General features: G+C 33.1%; 2 protein-coding genes across 2 annotated transcripts; one reads left to right on the top strand and one right to left on the bottom strand.

Annotated features, from left to right (window-relative positions):
- Positions 1 to 5,280: 5,280 nt before the first annotated feature.
- LOC126693748 (putative disease resistance protein RGA1) lies at positions 5,281 to 6,340 on the bottom strand. Its single transcript, XM_050389871.1, has 2 exons — positions 5,832 to 6,340; positions 5,281 to 5,722 (listed from the first exon to the last, which is right to left on the bottom strand). The coding sequence occupies exons 1-2, from the start codon at positions 6,084 to 6,086 to the stop codon at positions 5,555 to 5,557; spliced, it is 423 nt and encodes a 140-aa protein (XP_050245828.1). The 5' UTR covers positions 6,087 to 6,340; the 3' UTR covers positions 5,281 to 5,554.
- Positions 6,341 to 16,380: 10,040 nt separating this feature from the next.
- LOC126693750 (short integuments 2, mitochondrial) lies at positions 16,381 to 21,299 on the top strand. Its single transcript, XM_050389872.1, has 6 exons — positions 16,381 to 16,933; positions 17,514 to 17,655; positions 17,772 to 17,842; positions 18,958 to 19,054; positions 19,435 to 19,652; positions 20,846 to 21,299. The coding sequence occupies exons 1-6, from the start codon at positions 16,562 to 16,564 to the stop codon at positions 21,095 to 21,097; spliced, it is 1,152 nt and encodes a 383-aa protein (XP_050245829.1). The 5' UTR covers positions 16,381 to 16,561; the 3' UTR covers positions 21,098 to 21,299.
- Positions 21,300 to 23,850: the final 2,551 nt, after the last annotated feature.

A 23,850-nucleotide genomic window follows, 5' to 3' on the forward strand; every position in this document is an offset into this window, starting at 1 on the left:
TGATTGCACTGTTCATGTCCCATGAACAGTGCAATAGACGCTGATAAAAAAAAAAAACCTGAAAATGCCAGACACGTAAAACGTGGACGCGGATGCGCAAGGCAAACGCACCTTTAATCTCACTCAAGAAAAACCTATATATACCACCACAGGTTAGAAAATATTGGAGGAATGTTTAGTGTTCACAAGAAACAGTGATTCATATGTTCCTATTTCGAACTCAAGAAACCAAAGAACTAACAGATTTATCTTGCAAGTTTGGATCCTTAGCACTCGAATCTCACGAACAGTGTTGCATGTTTGAATTTCTCGGTGTGATGATGCATCATCATCATCATTATTATGCAATTATAGAAGGAAGAGATAGGAAGACGTGATCTTAATCTCAAGCCTAACCCAAAATGTGAAGGAATATTAGTTCCATCTTATTGCCTTTTATGTTACAATTGAAATCCGAGATGAATTTGTATCTTATACTTACCTTTTTAATCCATGTTGAGGAAGAGATCAACCAATCATGACACTTAAAAGAACATTTGTCCCTTTAGTATGTGGTAGAAGTGTATTTAAATATTATTAAAAAAAATATTTCTAATAAATGTAAAGTGCAGGTTAAAAGCTAGTTTTGATAATAGTGGATTCTCAGAAGTGGTGACCATAAATTCACTCGATGGGGTTTTGCCTCGATGGTTTTCCCCATTTGTAAACAAATCATCTATGTCAAATTTATTTTCTGCTGCATTTAATTATTTGGTGATTTGTTTGTACTACCACGCTTATTGTTTTGCCAAAGGGATCAATATATTTTTAGCCTATCAAGTGGTATCAAAGTTGGCACACTCTGATTAGGTTTAATTTTTACTGTGTGATCCATTGACCCCTATTTGTCATGGTTAAAGGGCAATTTCTTATTATAACTCTTTTATTTGATGGAACTAACTATGCATACTGGAAAGGATGTTGGTGGTGGTTGTGGCGCTGAGAGGAGAGAAGAACGTTAAAGTGGAAAAAGAGAGATTTTTATGGTTACGGGAGTTAGTGGAGGTTCTCGAGACTCATGTACAGGACTGAATTCAGGGCCGTGACTTTGTAAAACAATGCTGTATGTTGCCAGTTGGTGAAATAGAAATAGAAATAGAAATTTGAAATTGCAATTCTTCTTTCCACTTTTCAACCACAATATTCAACGATGGAAGGTGTTTGTCTGCTGCTGCACACCTAACCTTCGCGGAAAATAATTAAAGGTAATGGAAAAGTATCGTTGCAGACCAATCATTCACTGCAATCTAACAGTCATTGTTGTGGGTGGGCGTTGACTCCATTGACTGCTAGCTACTACATAATTTTTTTTTTTTTTTATTGTACTAACTATTACATAATTACTCTACTGTATACACCACAATTTAATTCCTAACCTTATAAAATTTAGAGTATAGTTTATTATACACAAATTATTATATACAATTATACACACCTTTAATTTATTATGGGGTGTGCAAGGAGAAATTATTAGGTTCAGTGGTCCTCTTGGTCCTTCTAACCAATAAAACGCTGTCATTTATACAAATGTAACATCACATAGTGTTTTTTATTTTCAATTCTTGTACTTATTAGGAATTCGACTTACACATTTGCATAAATGTCATTATTTTATTGATTGGGAGGACCATTTCAGCGGTTCTCCCGATGAACCGAATAATTTCTCGTATGCAAGAGGTGTAGTTAGAAATTTTCATTTGAGATAGCTTGATTATGCACTTATAGTTATGCTTGGAGATGATCTATCATTGAATAAAATTTTGATTTAAATTAATAATTCCTCTATGGTATAACTTTCACTTCCCTTGTTCAGCTATTCCTTTATGCACAATATATATATATATATATATACCTGTGGGGGTAACAGACCGGGGAGCGCATACCAATATACACGTTGAGCCAAGGGCCCAGTCCAAGGAGGAACCCCTCCTTGGCCATAGGAAGAACCCCTCCTCGACCAGGTATGGCCAAGGACAAAGAGAACGGCCTATCACTAAGAGTGGCACTCCGGGTCAATCCTTGGAATAGAAAAAGTACTAAGACAGAAAAGGACAACGGAAAGAATGGAAATATCTAAGGGAAAGCTGTCATTATTACATTCAGTGCTCTATATCTGACAGGACCATGCTCTTCTACCTTTACAACCACTCCCAACAACTTTGGGGAGGGGCTGATGGGACAAGTATCAGCACTATGAATCTAAAAGGGAAGGAAGAAAAGCTAGTATAAAAGAGGGGACGCTGGAATCCCCACAAGGAGGGGGAGGCTAAAAAAGGCTCCTCGGATTGTGCCGAGGACCAACCTTCCTTGATAAACTCAGTTCATCTTTGTCTGATTGTCATGAACACCATGTTGACTGTTATCCATGCACTGAGGCCTAGCTCTTCAACCCACTCTCTACAAATTTATTGTATAGGGCTCACAGGTCCAAGATCCCATACATCTTAGGCTTGGGCTGCAAAACGTGACCCTACAATACCTATTTATTAAACTTATTATACATAACTCGAGAGCAAATTCTACTATAAAAAGAGAAATCTTAAAAACAATATATATCTTGTCTCTATGACAAATCCAAATTATTTTCTATAAATAAAATATTGGAACAACAGTTTCTTAGAAAAAATAATAATATTGAAAGAACTTATTATTATTTTTACAAAACTTAAGGGAATGAAGTGTTTTTTCCTTTCAGGTTTGGGATAAAGTGTCATTCTTCCAAACCTTAAGTGAGGAGTGTGATTAGTAATTACTTATTTATTTTATTTTATTTCACTTTTAAATAATGCTAGAGATACAAACTATATTACAAAAAAATTTACAAATTACTAGTGTGGTGAGTAATTATTGGTAAATGAAAAAGTGATATTAATGATAGGCCTAGATGAAAACTAATAAAAGGTTGTGTTTGTAGCGTTACTCTTAATTTTTTAAATTCCAACCAGACTCAACTTAATCCATGGAATGTATATATATACCTATATAGGCATAAATGCATTTTTAGTCCCTACATTTTAATTTCACCACTTTTAGTCCCTAAATCAATTAACGCGTTTCATTTTGGTTCTTACCGTTATTCACTTAACAGAAATTGCTGATGTGGCAAACGGAGTCCACTGTTGGCACATTAAATGCTTACGTGGCCAATAAAATAATATTAAAAAATGTCACGTCAACATAAAATAATAATTTAAAAAAAAGACACATTACCATCCACATCAACCTTTGATTTTAAAAAATTAATTTACCAATTTTAAAAAAATAAAAAATGAAAAAAAAAATTAGAACCCAAAATACACATGAATTTAGATCTAGTTTCATCTTAAACATAAACAAGAAAGAACACAAACCCAGAAAATTCAATCACAATAACACAAACCTAGAAAAAAATAAATTTACCGACAAGAACATGATACTAACATAAAATTTTCTTTCATTTTCTTATACTTAGAACCAAACACAAATTACTTGTAAAAACATCCCCAATAACCCCACTGAAAAAAGGAAAAAAAAAAAAAATTCTCAGTCCTTAAGATTTCCCCTCTCATGTCTCTACCTCTCCATAGAAAAACACTTAAATTTCCAACCAAAAATACTCATGAAAAATCTATAGAAATGCCACAAAAAAACCCACTGAAAAAGCCAGAAAAAAATCCTAGACGAATCTCCAAAAATATCTCTGTAAACTCATCAAATAACCTGAAAAATAAAACCCAAATCCTCAACAAAATATTCCCAAAATTTCGCTACAAATCCAACAACAACAGAATAGCAAGCATAGCCTAAATGAATGAGGGGTTGCTTGCCATGGTCGATCTTCCACCACAAGGTCCGAAGACATCATTGGGAAGAGCGAAAGGGTTGAGTTCACCGCCAATCTACTTCAAATCACCGCCGATCTTAGCCCCTCTCTCTTCAAACCCAAATTCAAACCATCGCCGACCTCAGCCCCCCTCTCTCTCTACCCAAATCCAAACCACCACATCTTAGCCTCTCTTTCTCTAAACCCATATCAAAGCCATATCCCAAAAACTACAACCTGAACTTAAAGAGAAAAAGAAATGAGAGAAAGCAAAGAGGGAAAGAGCGGAGTTTGAGTGTTTGACCCGAGAGAGAGAGATAGGAAAATGAAAATGAGTTTGAGTTTTGTGTTTATTGATGATGTTGTGTTTGGTTGACAAGAAAATTTAAGAAAAATTGAGATAGTTACTACAAGATTTTTTTCTTAATCTTTAAAACTTAAAAGAAAAAAAGGTTCTTCATTTAAAAAAAAAAATTAAATTAGAATTGCAAAATTAAAATTTATTTGTTTTTAAAATTTTAAATTAAAATGCTTAAGTGGCATATTTTAAATACTAAATAATTTTTTAATATTATTTTATTGGCCACGTCAGCATTTAATGTGCCAACAATGGACTCCGTTTGCCACATCAGCAATTTCTGTTAAGTGAGTAACAATAAGGACCAAAATAGAACGCATTAATTGATTTAGGGATTAAAAGTAATGAAATAAAAATGTAAAGACTAAAATGGAAAAGATGCAAAATGTAGGGACTAAATGTGCATTTACGCATATATATATATATATTTGACAAAACTCAGGTATAGTACCTTACGTGCTGTTCTTTAAATTCCTCTTTTTAAGATTCAGTCATATGGCTACTTAATTAAAAAATGGACTTCTATCCTATGAAAAAAAATCCACAGACCAAAATTTTAAAAGAAAAACCTAAGAAACAATACTTAAGTGTGTGTAAATATATATATATATATATATATTTCCCCTACTCGTTTAGGCCTTTATCAACCAAGCAATAAATTCACTTAAAAAAAAAAAAAAAAAAAAAAAAAAAAGACATTCTTCAAAAACCATACAATAGTTAGCTCACTAAAAAGTTTAAGGTTTAAAACCTAAACCTCCCAGTCTTCCACTATCATTTTCTAGTTATAGTAAGTTGAACAACGTGATAAATATTCCCCAAGCTATTAAGAGCATCAGCGTATTGGTACTGTCATATTGCTATGTTGAACTTTTAACTACCAAAACCACAAAAACAGAGCTACATTGGTGGTGTTAAGCCCTCAACTGTTATTGTGTGAATTGCTTCTTCAGTAGCATTAAAGTTTAAGGTTTAAAACCTAAACCTCCCAGTCTTCCACTATCATTTTCTAGTTATAGTAAGTTGAACAACGTGATAAATATTCCCCAAGCTATTAAGAGCATCAGCGTATTGGTACTGTCATATTGCTATGTTGAACTTTTGACTACCAAAACCACAAAAACAGAGCTACATTGGTGGTGTTAAGCCCTCAACTGTTATTGTGTGAATTGCTTCTTCAGTAGCATTGCCTTGAACACTACAGCCCAGCCTGATTACACATAAAGCCCACAATTACAAATAATTGAACATGAGTTGCAATCAAATTTTGACATAAAGTTAACAAAAATTACAAAATATAACAACTTAACGTGTGTCTAGATATATATATATATATATATATATATAACTTATTGCTACTCTTGTTCAATGAAACCTAGTGCTTTTCGTTGTACAGATAAAGCTACTCTTATTGTTTCTTGTATTCGTCGGCGTTTTTCTTCTTCTTGTTGTCGTAGTTCTTCTTCTCGCCAGCAATACTTCCAAAACTTCTTGTGCGAATCATAGGAATATCTTATCTTAATCTGTATGATAAACATAAGTTGAGAATAAAGTTACGAAAAATGTGTGCGCACAAAAGAAAATTAAATATGTAAAACCTTATTTTGTTTATTTTAGTTTTCGTGCCAGTACCTGGTTTTCCAAACGATCACCACCAAGACAAACCTCTGGTACATGAGCAATCTTTGACCGATCTTCTTTGCAGTTTCTAATCAAATCAGGACACAGTGTGATATTCAATTGTCTTAGTGCAGTGAGACCTTGCATCCCCTCTGGGAGAGATAACAACTTACAGCAATTGTCAATCCCAAGTTGCTGAAGTGATTTTAGACATGGCAGCCACTCCGGCGAAGTGGTGAAATTTTCACAATCTCCAATCACTAGCATCAGTTAAGTGTTTGCAGATCGTCTGAGCCACTGGGGAAAAACCTCCAACTTAGGAAAGCCTCTAATCATTAATTTCCGAAGGCTCAACTTGAGATCTTGACTTCCTTCTCCCTCCATCAAATTAAGCTCTTTACAATTCACATCGATTAGGATCTCTAGGGCAGTTAGGTCTTTGATATTGAGGGACAAAGAGGTCAAATTTGGAGAGTCTGCAATAGTCAATGTTTGAAGATTGATGAGATTGAGGTGCCAGTCCCCTTCAAACAGATATTTGAGATTCTCAAATCTAGCAATAAGCAAAACTCTTAGGGTCCATTTGGTTGAGAGGATGGAAAAATGGAAAGATAGAAAATTGTGAGAGGATAGAAAATATTTAGTTTTCCCTCATTTGTGTTTGGTTGGATGGGTGAAAAAGTAGAGAGATGGAAAACTTTTTTGTTTGGTTGAGATAAAAAATGAAAGGATGAAAAATAAAGTTGATATAAATTTACCATTATGTCCTTACTAAATATATATAAACAAAAAGTAACACATTTATTATTAAAAAAAAAATTTGTATGGACACTTTAATTTTTATATTTTTTTATAAAATAAGCAAATACTAAAAGGATATTAAAAAAAAAAAAGATAAAAACAAATAAAAAGAACCAACGTCTTCTGTGCAAAATTTTATCCACAAAAAAAAAAAAATAATAATAATAAATAAATAAATAACCAAAACCAACGTGAATGTACTATGCAAACCTAAAGAGATTTTATCCAGGCAAAAAAAAAAAAAAAAAAAAAAAAAAAAAAAAAACCAACAGAAAGACAAAAGTAGAAAAAGACAAAAAGTTGGCCATTAGATGGAGAAAGGCAATTTTGTCCAACACACTCTTCCTCCTTTTCTCCCCCATTTTCTCTCCATTTTGGAGAGACTGAATTGTGGTGGGCCTAGAGAGAAAATAACTGGGCCCCACCACTTTTCTCCCCCCCTCCCCCTCTCATCCAAACACCCTTCCCACCCATTTTCTCTCCTATTTTCCACTCTTTTTTTTCCATCCTTCCTAAAATCCACCCATCCAAACATAGTGTTAGAAAATTCAAGCAACCTATTGCCTTCTCCAACAAGCATTCTTGATTACTTGTAACCACCAAAAACCTAAGGCTAATCATGTTCCTAATACCTTTGGGCAACCATTCCAGATTGTTGCAATCAAGTATTAAAGTTTGTAAATTGTGTAGCTTGCAAATGGAATTAGCAAGTTGCTTGATTATGCAATTACCTGATAGGTCAAAAAATCTCAAATGTTTCAAAGAATCGATAGAACTTGACAACTCCTCAAAAGATGAACCTTTTAAATTAAGCACCCGTAAGTACTTAAATCTCGAGATGCATGCTTCAACCATGGGCACAGGTCGTTCAGTTCGTAAAAAAATTGTTTGAACTTTGCTCAACTTCTCTGATTATGTTGTAACTTCTTGGTCATTGGCATTGTTTGAAAAAGACAAACAAGAAACTTCTGTAAAAAAAGGTGGACTCCTTGGTCACTACTGAACACTCACCTTTGGCAATTGAGAGTGCAAGATCATGGTAAAGATCATGCATTTTAAAGGTATAACAAAAGATTTCTTCTTGAGCATCTTGAAAGAAAGTTCTTGACAACAACTCCTTGATATACGAGTCACCAACATCTTCCAACTATTGATTTTCACCGGCTGGCGATTGAAGAATTCCATGTGCCATCCAAATTTGAATCAATTCAACACTTTTGAATTCATAATCCTTTGGAAAAAGGGAGCAATAGACAAAGCATTGTTTCAAGTGAAATGGTAATTGATTACAACTGAGTTGCAACATAGGTAAGATGTCATCAACCCCTTGTTTTCAACTCCACATATCATTATTTTTCACTCGATTCCACTCGCCTCCATCAACTTTTGAATAAAGCATGTTGGCTAAAGTACTCACAGCCAATGGAACTCCTTTACATTTTCTGACAATTTCCTCTCCAATTTTTAAGAGGTTTGGATTATTCTTTTCTTCTTGTTCCTTGAATGCCAATTCCACAAACAAAGACAAACAATCCTTTGTGGATAGAACATTTAAATTGTGTATACCACCCGTGCTCATAATAGTGGCAACCAAGCCATTTCCCGTTGTAACTATGATTAGACTGCCACTGCAACCACCGGTTAACAAGTTTTTCAATTCAGTGTTGCCATTTCGCGTTATCACTATGATTTTACTGCCACTGCAACCACCGGTTAACAAGTTTTTCAATTCAGACCATTTATTATGATCTTCATTCCAAATGTCATCCAAAAGAAGAAGATATTTCTTATCTTTTAAAAATTCCCTTAATTTTTCTTGCCATTGATTAAGACTCAAACACCCATCAATCGTACCAATTTCATATTTAAGAATTTCTGTTATTAATCTTTTAAGATCAAAATTCTCAGACACACATACCCACATCCTCAATTGAAAATAGCTAACAACCCGGTCATCGTTGTATGCTAACTTGGCAAGCGTGGTTTTCCCCAAACCACCCATCCCAACTATAGGAATTACACCGTCATTTCTGCCAGCATTTTGCTGCATCAAAAGACCTATGATCTTTTCTTTGTCATCATCTCTACCGAAGATATTCTCAGGAGGAATAAAGGAGTGGGTCTCCCTCCTCTCGTGCATACTTATCTTCTTATCTTCAAGTCCTTGAGCAAGATTGAAAGTGTTCTTAACAGCATCAATAGCATCTAAACTCTCCCTAATACCCTTGATTTTATGTGCCATAGCAAAACGGATGCAAGTGGATTAGAACTTGAAAAGAAATGACTCACCTTTTCGCTAGTGCTCCCTATGTCTTCATCACTTTCTTTTGCAGAACTTGGTACTGAAATTCATCTAGCACATTCTTGGGCAAAATTTGCCAAATGGTAGATTTTTAGAAATTTTTTTGCTACATAGCATGCGGATGAAACATTTTAGTTAATTAGACTGTTTTTGAAAATCGAGTTTAACAAACTCGATTTTCAACCCATTTCCTTTCAGATAAAGTCTGACATGGACCAAAAAATAAAAAAAAGAGGTGGAACTCAAGTCTAAGAAACTCGAGTTCCATTTGTACAGAACTCGAATTTCTCAAACTTGAGTTCTGTGTGAAAAAACTTAGAAATTGAGTCTCAAAAACTCGAGTTCCATTTTTTCTTAAAAACAGTCTAACTAATTAAAATGTTTCCTCCACATGCTTTTTTGCTAATATTTTTCCAAAAAGATGCTTTTCTGCAAATTTTTCCCACATTCTCGGCATCAATAAGGACATCTTTGAGCTCCCCTAGCCAAATCTTCAGTCTCTCGTCACTTGCTTGCTTCTGCTGAGCATCTTTGATTACGGCTTTAATGGCTGACAGAGTAAGCTTAAGCTTTTTCAGATCACTTTGGACCCCCATGCCGAGCTAATCTCTTGGAGAGCACCGGATTCAAGCTGCTCCAAGACCTTCCCAACGATGCTGTAGCCAATTTCAGCCATTTTCTCGAGGTGGTGGAATCTGGAATGGAAAGGAAGCTGACCGGTGGTGGTTGTGGCGCTGAGAGGAGAGGAGAACGTTAAAATGAAAAAAAAAAAAAAAAAAAAAAACGAGAGATTTTTATGGTTACGGGAGTGTGTGTGTGTTCTCAAGACTCAAGTCAGGGCAGTCCGGTGACTTGGAAAAAGAACGTTGTATCTTGTATGTATGTTGGCTGTCGGTAAAAAATAGAAATTGAAATAGCAATGCTTGCCTTAATATCCACTTTTCAACTACAACATTTATTAATAATGAAAAATAATTACTAATGATTTTTATGGGTGAGCGTTGTTGATCGTTGTGCATCAACGATTCAGGAAAAGACTACAACGTCGGCAAAATTTCAAAAAGATCTTTCTTGTAAAATTTTAAGAATATTAAAAATAAATAACTATATCATTAATCATATGTTTAAATTTTAAATTTTTGTGATCTAAAATTATGCATAAAAAATAATATTTAATTTGAATGAAATTTGACATGTATGTTAGGAACATAAAATTCAAGCAATTCAACAATCAGATTTTCAAAATTCACCTCAAATAAAAAGATATATTAGGAGTTTGAAGAGTTTTTATTACATACAAAATATTTTACAGTGTAGTTAAGAATTTGCACTTGGTTGAATTATGTATTGTTAGTTATAATTATATATATGTAGATATACTTATTTATTTATTGCATATAAAATTTTCATATTTAACAAATTATAATATTTCTAAACTCAAATGAATATATAAAATGTAAGGACTCAATTTGTAACGATTCCAAACTCATATTGGGTTCGAACGTTAAAGGCCCAAACAATAAATTTGTAGAGGGTGGATGTCAAAGAACTAGATTAACTTCAAAAGAAAAACTATTAAACTTAACGTTTCTAGATGGATTAACATAAATATCACGATCAATTTCTCATTGAAGCAAGCTCAGTTCTTTATTTCATGAGATATTCTTCTAGGCATCAATTGTTCAGAAGTTCTGATCCCTTCTCTCAATGCATTCTTCCATGTTATATACTGTCATCTTGGTGTCATCTTCACCACACACATGTAGGTTGGATTCGGGGAATCCCTTCCTATCCCATCTAACACTTCCTGGAACCTTCAACCTGCAGCTGTAAGGCTGCTTCATCACTGTTCAGGCATCACCTCCACATTAATGCGACCAGAGAGTTGGTTGAGAGGCAATTAATGCGGAGGCAGCAGTTGTTAAATATATTTGTTTATCTTTTCTTTCTTACCCTTGGTCCCATGTCCCACCTTTAGTGGTAATGTAGTTCTGAAGTGTGTTTGTAACAATATGGCGTTCAGGTCGTCTTCGGACACATATTGCCGAGAAGGATTTTGTCCTCGGACGAATAGTGGACCCATCTCATGTGATATCTACTCCTCTTTTCATTTGGTTCCCCTTATAACCTCATATGGGCCTCCTCAGATGGTTTAACGTCCTCGAATGGGCCACAGGCCCAGTTAACACGGTTTTAATAATTATTGATTAACCGGCCCCCACATAAAGATTATTTAATTTGTTATAAAAATGAACAAAATATATTAAATGAAGAATTTAGTATCTTCTATCAAAGTTATGCTTGAAGATATCTTTCACGGAATAAAATTCATCCATTATCATCTCTTAATCTTTAAGAAAATGATTAAACAATTACTTTGAAAAAATCTTAAAATTTTAACTTTAATTAATAATTCTTCTATGGTATGGCTTTCACTTCACCTATTCAACTAATAACAAACAATTGCAAATTTAAGCCGATAAAATTTACATACCTAATTATGAAACTCATTATACATAACTTAAGAGCAAATTCTACCATAAAAGGGAAAATATTAAGAACAATATATATCTTGTCTCTATGACAAACCCAAATTATCTTCTATAAACAAATCAATATTAGAAGTTTGGAACAACTGTTTCTTAGGGGAAAAATGGACTTATTTGGCACCTAAATCTAACCCAAAAGATTAAAAAAGAAGTAAAGAGTGATGTTTAGAGATTAAAAAAGAAGGGGGGGGGGGGGGGGGGAATGACTCACCAAAGTCCGGTACATGTTTCCAATGAATCTAAATTATATCAATCAAGTTATGATATTTCTTCCTTAACTTTTTTAAGACTATATTAACAAACTTGGGATTTTGAAATAGTTGGGAACCAATTAATTAAGTAAACAAATTCTAAAATTCTTCAAGTTATCTCTTTCTTTTATTTTAAGATACAATATGATTGAATTTATGGTGTTCACTCTGTATGATAATTATTATTAATCATTAATTTAAGACACAAACTGGTTTTTTTTTTTTTTTTTTGTGTAGGTGAGATTCGAACCCAAATTCTTTACTTAGTACTATAAACTTTACTAATTGAGTTAAATGAAATCCTATAGTTTAAATTATTTAAAAAATGGGTGATTGTAAATTAATGGAACACTGTACAGTGTAAAAATACATTATATGTTTGAATAATTAGTACTAATTAAGAAACATATTTAGCATCCAATTATTAGAAAGAATAACTTAAAAAGACAAGGAATAATTTGTACTGTAATATACCAAGTCTCGTTCATTTGATGATTTCATTGATCTGGTTAAATTCCATGACAATTAGAATCATAAGGACTGAACCATAGTTGAATAATTTTTCTGATAAAAAAATAACCATCAAGATGCATGCATGTAACTTGCCTGCCTAGACAGTGCATCCTCGTTGGCAATAGCACTGCACAAATGGAAAATGAAAACTAACATGGTCTTCTTTTTCACCAAGAATAATGACAATAATATGTTGCATATATATATATATATATATAAGTTCAAAAAAAAAAAAAAATACTAAACAAGTGACAAAGAAAGCATAAGAGCACATGGGAAAGGAAATCTTGGTCATGGTTAGAGTAGCATATATTATTAATAATCCAAGCAAGATATGCGCTGCAATGCTGTGTGGATTGTAAAGAAAAAAGAACTAAAAGAAAATCACAGAGAATGTAACTATGCCAATAAAAGTGCAAGACTGCAAGGAAAAGAAAGAAAATGAGTTCGATAAGATATTTGAAGAGAATATACATTGTCGGCCCAAAGACAGTTGATTGATATTTCTTCAATCTCTATAATCTATACAGCTAACCTAATGCATAAACATATAATTTTTTAAAGCTTTATACACCTGTCTTGGTCAATGGCCTCCGAAAAAATGAACTTGTGTTAAGAATTTGTGTTAGAATCTCATACAATCATCTGTATAGCGATCATGCATGTCTTGTTAGAGTAATAATAGTTAAATGATTAAATTAATATAGTACATTTTTATGATAATTGGTAATTTATACTGTGTATCATTTGGCTTCCCTTTGAGCATGGAGAATGCTTCCAATCTATGCCCTAGGTTAGGCGTACACATTCTAAATAGGTATCATCTCCTAATCCAATCCTCAAGAGTCATGACCCAATTTATCAAGTCCATCTCTACATGACATTGCATAGTGAAAGTGTCTAGATAATTAGGAAAATTGTGAAAATACTGCTTAAATAAGTTTCAAATTGCCAAAGATAACTTGTTATAATAAAATACCCAGCTCAAAAGCCTAATAATTAATACAATATTGTGTTAATATGAATTTCAGTTAACTTAACTGGTAAAGTTTCAAAATTTTATGTATATATAAAAAATTGTGCTAATATTATAAAATATAGGTCCATATTATTAGACACAATCTAATGAATCAATTGTTACCATTGACGTTGATGGAACAATAAAGCTACAGCACAATAAAAGCCAAGGCTAGCAACATAACACTAACATTTGCTAAATGCACTTGCATCAATCACTGACTGTGAGCTGGGTCAATAAGTCATTGGTCATTTTGGGACATGGATCACTCTAAATATTGACACCAAACCCTTCCAATATTTTTTATTATCTTCCTTCTGTGTTAACTCTTGAATTTTTTTTTTAAATTTTTTAATTATAGAGTTTCAACTTACGGTATCTATTTTTGATAATTGTGCTCTTTATTATCAAATCAATATACCAATCGATTTTTAGTGTAGGCAAATATTGAATCTCAGATCTTTTATTCAACCATTAAAGATTTTATCATTTGAGCTAACTGGAACCCCACAATTATCTCTTGAAGTTGATTCCAATGCCTGCTCAAAAACCATAATTAGAATGGCCCATCACATTTCCTAGCAGGCTACATATCTAAGCCTAATGGATTAAAGGGGTTAGGTTATTTTCACTCTTCACTCTTATGAAAATCAAAAGGCCGTACAGGGATTTATTCCTAAGTAAGAAGAAGAAAAAAGAAAGGAGCAGATCAAACCATAGGCGGTGTCTTATTGGGGCCCAGGGGCTGTGAAAGAAAATTGAAATCCGCCCAATTAAGAAAATGCGGGCTACTGCAACGGGTTTAGCCTGTAGTTTCAAATGGACCTCAACGTGACAAAGTTTGGGCCTCTTGAACTACTTATTCTTTGTTAATTTAATTTCAAGGAGAAAAGTAAATGCGGTGTTGCAGGTGTGTATCCCAACCCACCTCAAAAAACCTATTATTATTTTTATTATAGCTCCATTAATTATATAATTACCCTTTATTTATTTTTTAATAATCATCATGAAATGGATACAAAATTTTAATCCTATTATATCTATTAAAAATAATAATAATTGAATAAAAACTATTTTTATTAAGTCTAAAATTAGCTAAACCAGAGTTAACCCAACCCAATTCAATTTGTGCAGTGTTAAATTGAGAGTTTCTTATGACCGACTTAAGAAATACCGAATGTAATGAAACTTGACTATAATTATTCAGTAATACTATAGACATAAACTATTTTAATTCATTTTTACAAACTGTTATTGTGGTCAACTTCTTAATGATTCTCATTTGGACCTACCACTAATATCATTTTTTTTGTTTACTAATAACCACTCGCCACATCAATAGTTTATAAAAAAATTTGTGTCTCTAGCATTTTTCATAATTATTTGTTGGACACACTAGGATACTTGTATTTTTAAGTCAACAGATTTAGTTTGTATGTTTTTTTCCAACAAAAAAAATGCTATGACTTACGAGTTATTCTTTTTCCATTTTGATAAAGTCCATCTTCGCTGTCCCAATATTTATAAATAGTCTAAAATTTGAGAAAGCTATTCAAATAATATTGTACGGCACCTAGACCCCCAGGCCCAACAACATGGCCCATGACGCCAACCTTTTTTTGCTTGAGGCCTGAGCCCTAGGCCCACAAGGACCATAGGTCCAGGTCTTATGCCACCTTAAAGTCCATTGAGCGAATAGTCTTAATTATTACACACCATGCTTCCTCACCCGGACCATGCCCGATGAACCACTTACCGAACATTAAGGCAACTGCTCGGGTTTACTGCTTCTCGGCTGCCCGGCAATGCCTTAGGGAATATCTTTGCTGAGCAGATCTACTTAGATGGGAACTAGTTCCAATGCCACTCTTACCACACCTCACTCCCAACTAACACTCACTTAATATTAACGACATTGGATCTTCTTTCCCACTAACCATGAAAGTAATCATAACTCCCCACTAATTTTTTGCTATAAATATGAGAAGCTAAGAAAGAGAGGGGGGTTGTTGTTGGAAAAGTTATAAGAGAGATTAAGAATGGAAGAAGTGAGAATTAAGCTTGTGCAGTAATAGGAGGGAAAGGCGGCTCCATTGGGTCTCTGTATAAAGAACTATCCAAAATAGGAAATTCAAAGCCCACGTTACAAATAGATTGTGAGTCTAAGTGAGGGTTGGTCCATTAGCCTCACTTTTGGCATGCACAAATATGAATGATTTCCTGATAATAATTAAAAAGAAAAAAAAAAGATGCTTTCAAGTTATGTGAATATATAAAATCTTCATATTTTACTAAGGATTGTTAATGCTAAGATTACATGTGAAGATTTTTAAAATTGTAACAATTTGAAACAATCTTTATATTCCTTCGTACAACTTTGTATTTTTTATTATAAATATTTAGGTAATTTTTTTTTTTTAATTGTTACCTTACTACCTACCTCATAAATGTATTCACGTATATGTTTTAAAGAGTAAGTTACTAATTAGGGTCTATTTGGTGAGTAAGTTCAAACTCACATTTTCACCTACACTAATTTCAAAAAACTCTAAACAACAATTCTCAAATTACTCTACCAAACACCCCCTAAAATATTTAAGCTATTAATAATTTGAATATATATATACACACACTATTTATAAAAGGATTTTTTTTTTTTTTTTTTTTTTACTGAACTTTTATATGATTCAAAAATACCCTCTAAACCTTACGTTTAACCAAAAAAAAAAAAAAAAAAATTTGAGAACAATTCGATAAAAATATATTTCAAACTTCACTTAAAATACCTATAAAATAAAAAACTCTCTTACTAATCTATGTTTTCAAAACAAACTTATCCAAATTTTATAATAAAAAAAAATTATGACACTAAAAAAAAAAAAATCTCATTGACTGCAAGTGATGAGCTTAATATATATATTCAAATTATATTTTACCTTATATATTTTATATTTAACATAATTTAGTAAAAAAGTAATTACTCTTTATTTTCTTAATTCCAACTAGATTGGATGGAGAGAGCTCATTTTCAAATATTTTATTCTGTTTTTTTTTTTTTTTTCAAAACTATAAGCATCTTGTTCCCTACTCTCTTTTATCAACCAAGCAATAAATTCACTTTAAAAAGGAAAAAGAAAAAAAAAGACATTGTTCAAAAACAATTCAAGAAGTTACCTGGCTTAAACCCTATACGGCTAAAACCTCCCAGTCTCCCACCATCATGTTATTTCCAGTAATCGTGAGAGCTGAGAGCAATTGTGATCAATAAGCCCTCAACTCAACTCAACTCAACTGTTATAGAAGAGAAGATGGGATTGGGAGAGGCAAAGAGAGTTGTAACTACCAAGAAATTGAAGGGATTGGGGGAGATGGCTTTCGCCGTCGGCGGTGGCCCCGTCAACTGGTTCCCCGGCCACATGGCCGCCGCCACACGCGCCATCAGAGACCGCCTCAAACTCGCCGACCTCGTCGTCGAAGTCCGCGACGCTCGCATTCCTTTCTCCTCCGCCAGCCACCACCTCCAACCCCAACTCTCCTCTAAACGACGCGTCGTTGCTCTCAACAAGAAAGACTTGGCCAACCCTAACATCATCCCCAAATGGATTCGCTACTTCGATTCCTGCTCCACCAACCAGGATTGCGTCGCCATTAATGCCCATAGCAAGACCTCTGTTAACAAGGTTAGTTCTCTGTTACTTATTGCTGAATACTGACTAGGTAACGAGTACGGACACCTTCCAAACGTGTCCGACACGCCGGGATACTCCGCATGCGTGTCCTCTTCTTCGTTTTGTGTGTTTTGGGTTAAAATTCAATAGGCAAATATAGTCTCCCTCAATTTGTAAAAATATGGTCATTTTATGATTTTTATCAATATCTCTGTTAGCAAATGATGCAATTTATTCAAAATATTCTGTGTCATTTAATATATCTTATTGTTTGATGAGTATTAGTTAAAAAAAAAAATGTTTAAACTGCTTAAGAAGGACTGGATTGACTCATTTTGACAAATTGAGGTACTAAATTGACAATTTTTAAATGTTAAGGACTAATTTGACAATTGAAGTAAATGTCAACAGACTAAATTGAATTTTTGTAAAAATATTAATTGGATTTTAGATATGTATCTATATTAATTAATTAATTATTTGTTGTATCAATTGTGTCCTAAATTTTTAAGAATTATGGTGTTGTGTGTGTTAATGTCAGTGATAGTAACTTGTCCTCTCTCTTGTCTTATCATGGTTCATGTACTGAAAGCTTCTTGAGCTTGTGGAGTTCAAGCTAAGGGAAGTGATTTCAAGGGAACCTACACTACTTGTTTTGGTGGTTGGTGTTCCTAATGTTGGCAAGTCGGCTTTAATTAATTCAATCCATCAAATTGCATCGTCTCGATTTCCTGGTAAGTTGTTACTATGTTTTTGCTAGATTATGGTTGGATGTCATTGTCTTGAAATGGGACTGTGGTGAAGGTTATTAAATTGTTTTAACAATAACAGCTTCGGTTTTCTTTCATAGTGCAGGAGAAGATGAAGCGAGCTACAGTCGGCCCATTGCCTGGAGTTACTCAAGATATTGCTGGATACAAGGTCAACTGATTCTGTGTTTTATGGTTTATATACCTTTGAAAGTAATAAGAGACTGAAATTTTAGCTTCATGTGTTTTTCATACTTGTTAAACATTCAATAATTAAGACTAGATGTTTGGGATTGGACCCTGGTATTGATAATGTTGGTAGGAAGATGTAGGTTTGGTTGTGAATTGTTTGATTGACCATTATCGCTTTATATTTAGATGATGTTCTTGCTTTTATGAGCATTAGACTGTTTGCAAGGAAGTTATTTCTGACTCATGTTATATTATTTGACCACAGGTAAAGTGCAGGGGGTTATACTATGAGTCTATGACTTGGATCATGTTTTTGCCCCATTCGATTGGTTGTCCCCCCCCCCCCCCCCCCCCCCCCAAAACACACACACACACACACAAATTCCATCCTCTGATTTGCTAGCTTTCTACTATTTTATTCATTTATTGTTTTACTTCTGATTTTCTTTTAAGCTGGTAAGTTTTGGTAGGTTTATATGTATAGTGGAATAAACTATTAGGCTTAGGTCTCTGGTTTAATTATCAAAAGTTTGTAATAACTAAATCAGTTGCATATGCCTTACTTAAAGACATGTTTTGAAAATCGGGTCAAATCATCAAGCATTTGGCTTAAATCTCACTGTTTCTTCTATATGCTGCTACCATTCTCCTTCCATTTATATCTTTTGCTGAATATTTCTGTTTGAACATTTTTGAAACCCCCACCCAACACACACACAAAGACACAAAAACCCCATCCTTCGATTTGCTAGCTTGCTTACTATTTTATTCGTTTTATTGTTTTACTGTTGATTTTCTTTTTAAGCTGGTATCTTTCAGACTTTCAACAGGTTAATATTTATAGTGGAATAAACTATTAGGCTTAGGTCTTTGGTTTAATTATCAAAAGTTTGTAACAACTAAATCAGTTGCATACGCCTTCTTTAAAGAAATGTTTTGAACATCAGGCCAAATCATCAAGCATTTGGCTTAAAATTTTAATGTTTTCTTCTATCTACTGCTACCTTTCTCCTTCTATTGTATATCTTTTGCTGAATACTTTTGTTTAAACATTTTCGTATGTTTAGTTGTTGACATTGAATTTTTTAACTGCAGATTGCACATCAGCCTAGCATTTATGTCCTAGACACTCCAGGTGTATTGGTTCCAAGTATCCCCGACATAGAGACAGGACTGAAGCTAGCTCTTACAGGTATCATCCTCTTGCAAATAATTTCTCTTAAGTTTCTTATGAGATCTCTGGATCAGCTTAAGTAATTTTGGGTGAGGCCTAAAGTTTTATGCCTGAAAGTTGTGTTTCTTTAATCCTTCTTTTGACCTCCAACCAACACAGGTTGCCCAAATTGCTGCTTGTAAAATTTTCAACCTTGGTGTCTTGAATTTTATCCTTATTTTTTCTTTTACCATTGCTCTTTTTTTTGGGGGGGTTTTGTGTGCGCGGGGGAGGGTGGGGGAAGGAGGAAGGGGGGTGTGGGGCTGGTATTGGTTCAGGTCAACATAAAATTACTATTGCCACATTGTATTGCTTGTTCTATCAAATAAAGCTTACCAATTTCTTAAATTCACATGAAGGGTCTGTGAAAGATTCAGTGGTAGGTGAGGAGCGTATTGCACAATACTTGCTAGCGGTTTTAAATACTCGGGGGACCCCCCTTCATTGGAAGCACTTGAACAACAGGAGACTGGAAGGGATTCGGTATGATTCTAAGGAAAAACATGAGTATAACCTTAAAGATCTTCGGCCAAAAAGGAGGAAGCCGCCAAATGACTCTGATGTGTTTTATGTTGAGGTAATATAGGATGGTTCTCATTTACTCAATTTATGTAGGATGGCCTAAGTATTTTAAAACTTTTTGTCATTGGGACAACATAGATCCGAATGAACTACATGATAAGTAACTTTTTGTCATTGGGACAACATAGATCCGAATGAACTACATGATAAGTCTTGTCGTAGGATTATTACATGGGTATTGATATCATCTTCATTCTCCTGAATTGATGGCAAATGATCAGCATGAGAAACTAGTTTTGGGACAGTTAGTTTTCTTGTCACGAATGAATTAAGTTTTGATAACATATTTTCTGGTCATGAATGATTTACAAAGAGCTTTTAGTTTTGATAAAATGTTTTACTTGCTGGTTATGGACATTCGTGTAGAACATCATGAAGTTATTCTAATGTGCTTAGTGTATGAAGGGGTTTTTCATGACCAGGCAAGATAATGTAAATCTAGAAATGTTGGTAAATGCTAGACAGTGTAAATGAACTATCATTTTAAATATGGCATGCTTAATTTGAAACAGATGATCAGCAATTCAGAGAAAAATTATCTTTATTTATTTATTTAGTTTTAGTTGATGGCTTTTTAAGAAGGATGAGAAGCTTTTTTTATTTTCGGTGACTGTAATGTTCTTTTGTTAATACTTAAAAAAAGAAGAAGAATTGTTGAAAGAGTGAATGACAATAATTTATGGTAGGGATAAATGAGCAAACAACAAAAGCTTGTTCTGGGGTGGTTGAGATGATGTCAAGGTAAGCAAAAGGTAGTATATTGGTATTTGATTTAGAAGTAGATAAGAGAAAACTTACAAGGAACCCTATAGACAATACATAAATTGAGGAAGAGTAAATTCACATGTTTTGCAATATCATTGAGAAAGATTGTGTTGCTCAAGGTCGATATTTTGATTTTAATGAGAAGATTTGAAAAAGAATAAATGAGATTAGTGGTAAGAGATAGGAGAACAAACATTTGTCACTACATGGAATCAAAAGCTGCCAAGCTTTTCCAAATATATATACACACACACACACACACACACACATATACACACACACTCTAGCTCTTTTTCAGGTTACTTTTTATGCCATGTGTAGTTCTTATTGTTGTAGCTTAGATTGGTTCTCCATATAACCTGTGAATATTTTGTTTTATTTTGTCATTTCTGAATTTCTTGTTCTTTATGTTTTCCCTTTCAGGATCTTGTCACAGAAGTCCAATGTGCTTTGTATTTAACTCTATTAGAATTCACCGGTAATGTAGAAGATGAGAGTGACTTGGAGGGTCTTATAGAGCACCAGTTTGTAGCACTGCAGAAGGCATTTAAGATACCTCATAAGGCCTCAGAAGCTCGTTTGATGGTATCAAAAAAGCTTCTTACTTTATTTAGGGCAGGTAAACTTGGTCCATTCATCCTTGATGATGTCCCTGATGCAAATACTGTGTCTTGACTTGTTAGTCACTTTTTTTTTTTTTGGTGTAACATTACAATTGTATATGCAGGTCTTTTATTTTTCCTCCTCTTTTCCCTCCTACTTTGTTGTGTTAATGTCTCAAATTTACTCAAGTTGTATTACAAAGCTAACAGATGCTTGCATGTGTTGGTGAGTTCTTGTCACATTCTTAATGAAAAATCTGCATTCCAAATGCTAATGATGCTCCATTTTGGACACACTAGATGATAGCAATCTTTTTATTTTTATTTTTTATGGGATTATAGCTATCTTTGTGTCCAAAATTAGTAGTTAGGACTCAATAAAACTAATTACAAATTGCTGCTTAGATTGATAAGCGTTTTTTTTTATTCCAGGTAAAAAAAAAAAAAAAAAAAAAACAAAAACAAAATGGCTGGCTCTTAAAATTCCATTACATGGTCTGTCTGGTTGGGTGTAAAAGGGAGAGGATGGAAAATGAGAGACTTCCCTTTTTTGTTTTTAATACAATCTTTTCTTTCATCTTTTGAGTAAAAAGAGTATAATAGTAGGGTTTTATTTCAACATGGTCACTAATTATTCTAGTGAGTAGCAAGCAGTTGATTCAAAAAAAAATTCAAAGCTGAATCTAATTTAGAAAATGATTAAAATTCAGGAGAGGAGACCAAAGTTCATTGGTCCTTTGCTTGTATGATGTAGAGCAAAGTTGATCAATATGAGATATTATTTTTTAAAAATTGAAGGCATTACTCAACAAGACTGTTTGGAAATGGTTGTTGCGTTTGAGGATTGAATTTTTTTTGGGTTTTTGGGTGTGTTTGATTTGTGGAGCTCTGGGTTTGAATTACGATGAAGTTAGCTTCCCTAGGATTTCGATTTTTGGGCAAGATGACAGGGACCTCATCAAGGTGGTTTTTTTTTTTTTTGGCCAAGGACCTTTGCATTGTTCGAAATTGAGTAACACATTTCTACCCAAAAAAAAAAAAATTGCGTAACATTTGCCTTAGAAAAAAGTTGGATTGATTGCATAATTTCTATTACTACTAAATACATTTTTTATTAAAAAAAAATTGTGTAACATTTTCATCAGTTTGTGCAAAAATTCATGTTCATTTTAGTTTAAGAACCTTTTTTTTTTTTAATTTCACACTCCTTTTTCAAAAACACTTACATCATATTATCTATTATACTATACATTTTATTTTATTTAAATAATCACTATTCATTCTTTATTTATTATTATCTTCACAAAGAAATGGAGAAAAAAAAAGAGAGGAATTTGATGAGAAAAAAGGTGAGAGAAAAAAAATTAAAAATAATGATATACAAATCTACAGTGTGTATATTTACAAGTTTACTGTAGTAACTTTTCAAATTTACACATCTTTAATTTGACTGATATGAGTAATTTTAGGGCTTAAATGTGTAAATTAAACATATTTTTCTATTATATACATCTTCATGATACAAATGCCCTAGTATAAATGTCATCATAAAGTATAGTTTGGTTAATAGCAATGGTAGTTTGGAAGAGTTTATTTTCATAAGTTTGTATTGTATTTATAAAATACATTAGGCAAAAGCCGCAAAAGTATACTTCAAAATATTGTAAATAAGCTAAATAAACTTCTTAAATTAAAGCTGTAAATAAACCTGATAAACTTCTCAGGTTAAAGCTATAAGCCTATAAATAAGCTTGATAAATTTCTTAATTTCTCTTAAAATAAATAAATAATTTGAAAATGTAAAGTTATTAAATCTTAAACATTTATCTCATATTTGTTCTTTAACATGCACAATAAAATCCCACAACAAGCTAAGATGTTAGATTACCGTAAGTCAAAATAAAAAGAAATAAAATAATAATAAAAAATTACAACTCAAAATAAGAGTGTTGTGAAAATGTTTTACTCCTAATTCCTAAACTTTCTAATCTCAAAAAACTAGATATAGTTTGTGTCAATGTAAGTTCTTCAACAAACAAAAAAGAAACATACTATAGACTAGGCAGAAAAAGAAGCAGCAACAAGACACTCTGTTGGACAATATGGGTCTCAAAAACCCATTTAGAGCATTGATGATTGAACTGGGACCTTATCATAAAAAAGGCTTTTAACTCGCAAGACAAGGGAAAAAAGACTTATGCTTATCCTAAAGTAGAAAATGGGCGACAAAGACCCAAGACTTGCTAATTTTGATTAACTCGTTGCTAATTCAAAACTTGTACTTCCGACCGCCACCCCTTTTCAATGTCAACTCCGATTCTAAGAGCAAATTACCATTCTTATGTCTTTGGCTTTCAACTAATTTTGTGTTTGATGTAGAATGGATTATCTCATATGTTGTGCCAATAATAGCTGTCTTCTATGAAATTTTAAATTAAGAGAAATATAAAGCTTAAATCTTAAATTCAATAAGTCTATGTTTTCGATAAATGTTTGACATGTAAAGAATCCATGAGCAGAAATTACACTTTTTTTTACTCTAAACTATATCTCATTTTACATTTTATCCCATGAACTATTAAAATGCACGATTGACCTCCTAAAGTTATAATTCTATAACACTTAACTCTCTACCGTCTATTTTAGTGTTAAGTCTAATGGATTGAAGTATTAAATAACCTATTTACCCTCTATCATTTGTTTTGGAGTGAGAGGTAAATTGGTTTTTTAATACTAAATTTCATTAGACTTACACCAAAATAGACAGCATGGGGTGTAGTGTTACAAAATTATAACTTAGGAAATCAATTGTTTATTTCGATAATT

Source organism: Quercus robur, chromosome 7, assembly GCF_932294415.1.
Source record: "Quercus robur chromosome 7, dhQueRobu3.1, whole genome shotgun sequence".
Lineage (NCBI taxonomy): Eukaryota > Viridiplantae > Streptophyta > Magnoliopsida > Fagales > Fagaceae > Quercus > Quercus robur.

Excerpts from the sequence above, each read along its gene's own strand:
- LOC126693748 (XM_050389871.1), bottom strand. The coding sequence starts at position 6,086 with ATGCTAGTGATTGGAGATTGTGAAAATTTCACCACTTCGCCGGAGTGG. Across the intron at positions 5,723-5,831 it reads GTGATCGTTTGGAAAACCAG|ATTAAGATAAGATATTCCTA; the intron begins GTACTGGCACGA and ends TTTATCATACAG.
- LOC126693750 (XM_050389872.1), top strand. The coding sequence starts at position 16,562 with ATGGGATTGGGAGAGGCAAAGAGAGTTGTAACTACCAAGAAATTGAAG. Across the intron at positions 17,656-17,771 it reads TGCATCGTCTCGATTTCCTG|TGCAGGAGAAGATGAAGCGA; the intron begins GTAAGTTGTTAC and ends TTTCTTTCATAG. Across the intron at positions 19,055-19,434 it reads ACTGAAGCTAGCTCTTACAG|GGTCTGTGAAAGATTCAGTG; the intron begins GTATCATCCTCT and ends ATTCACATGAAG.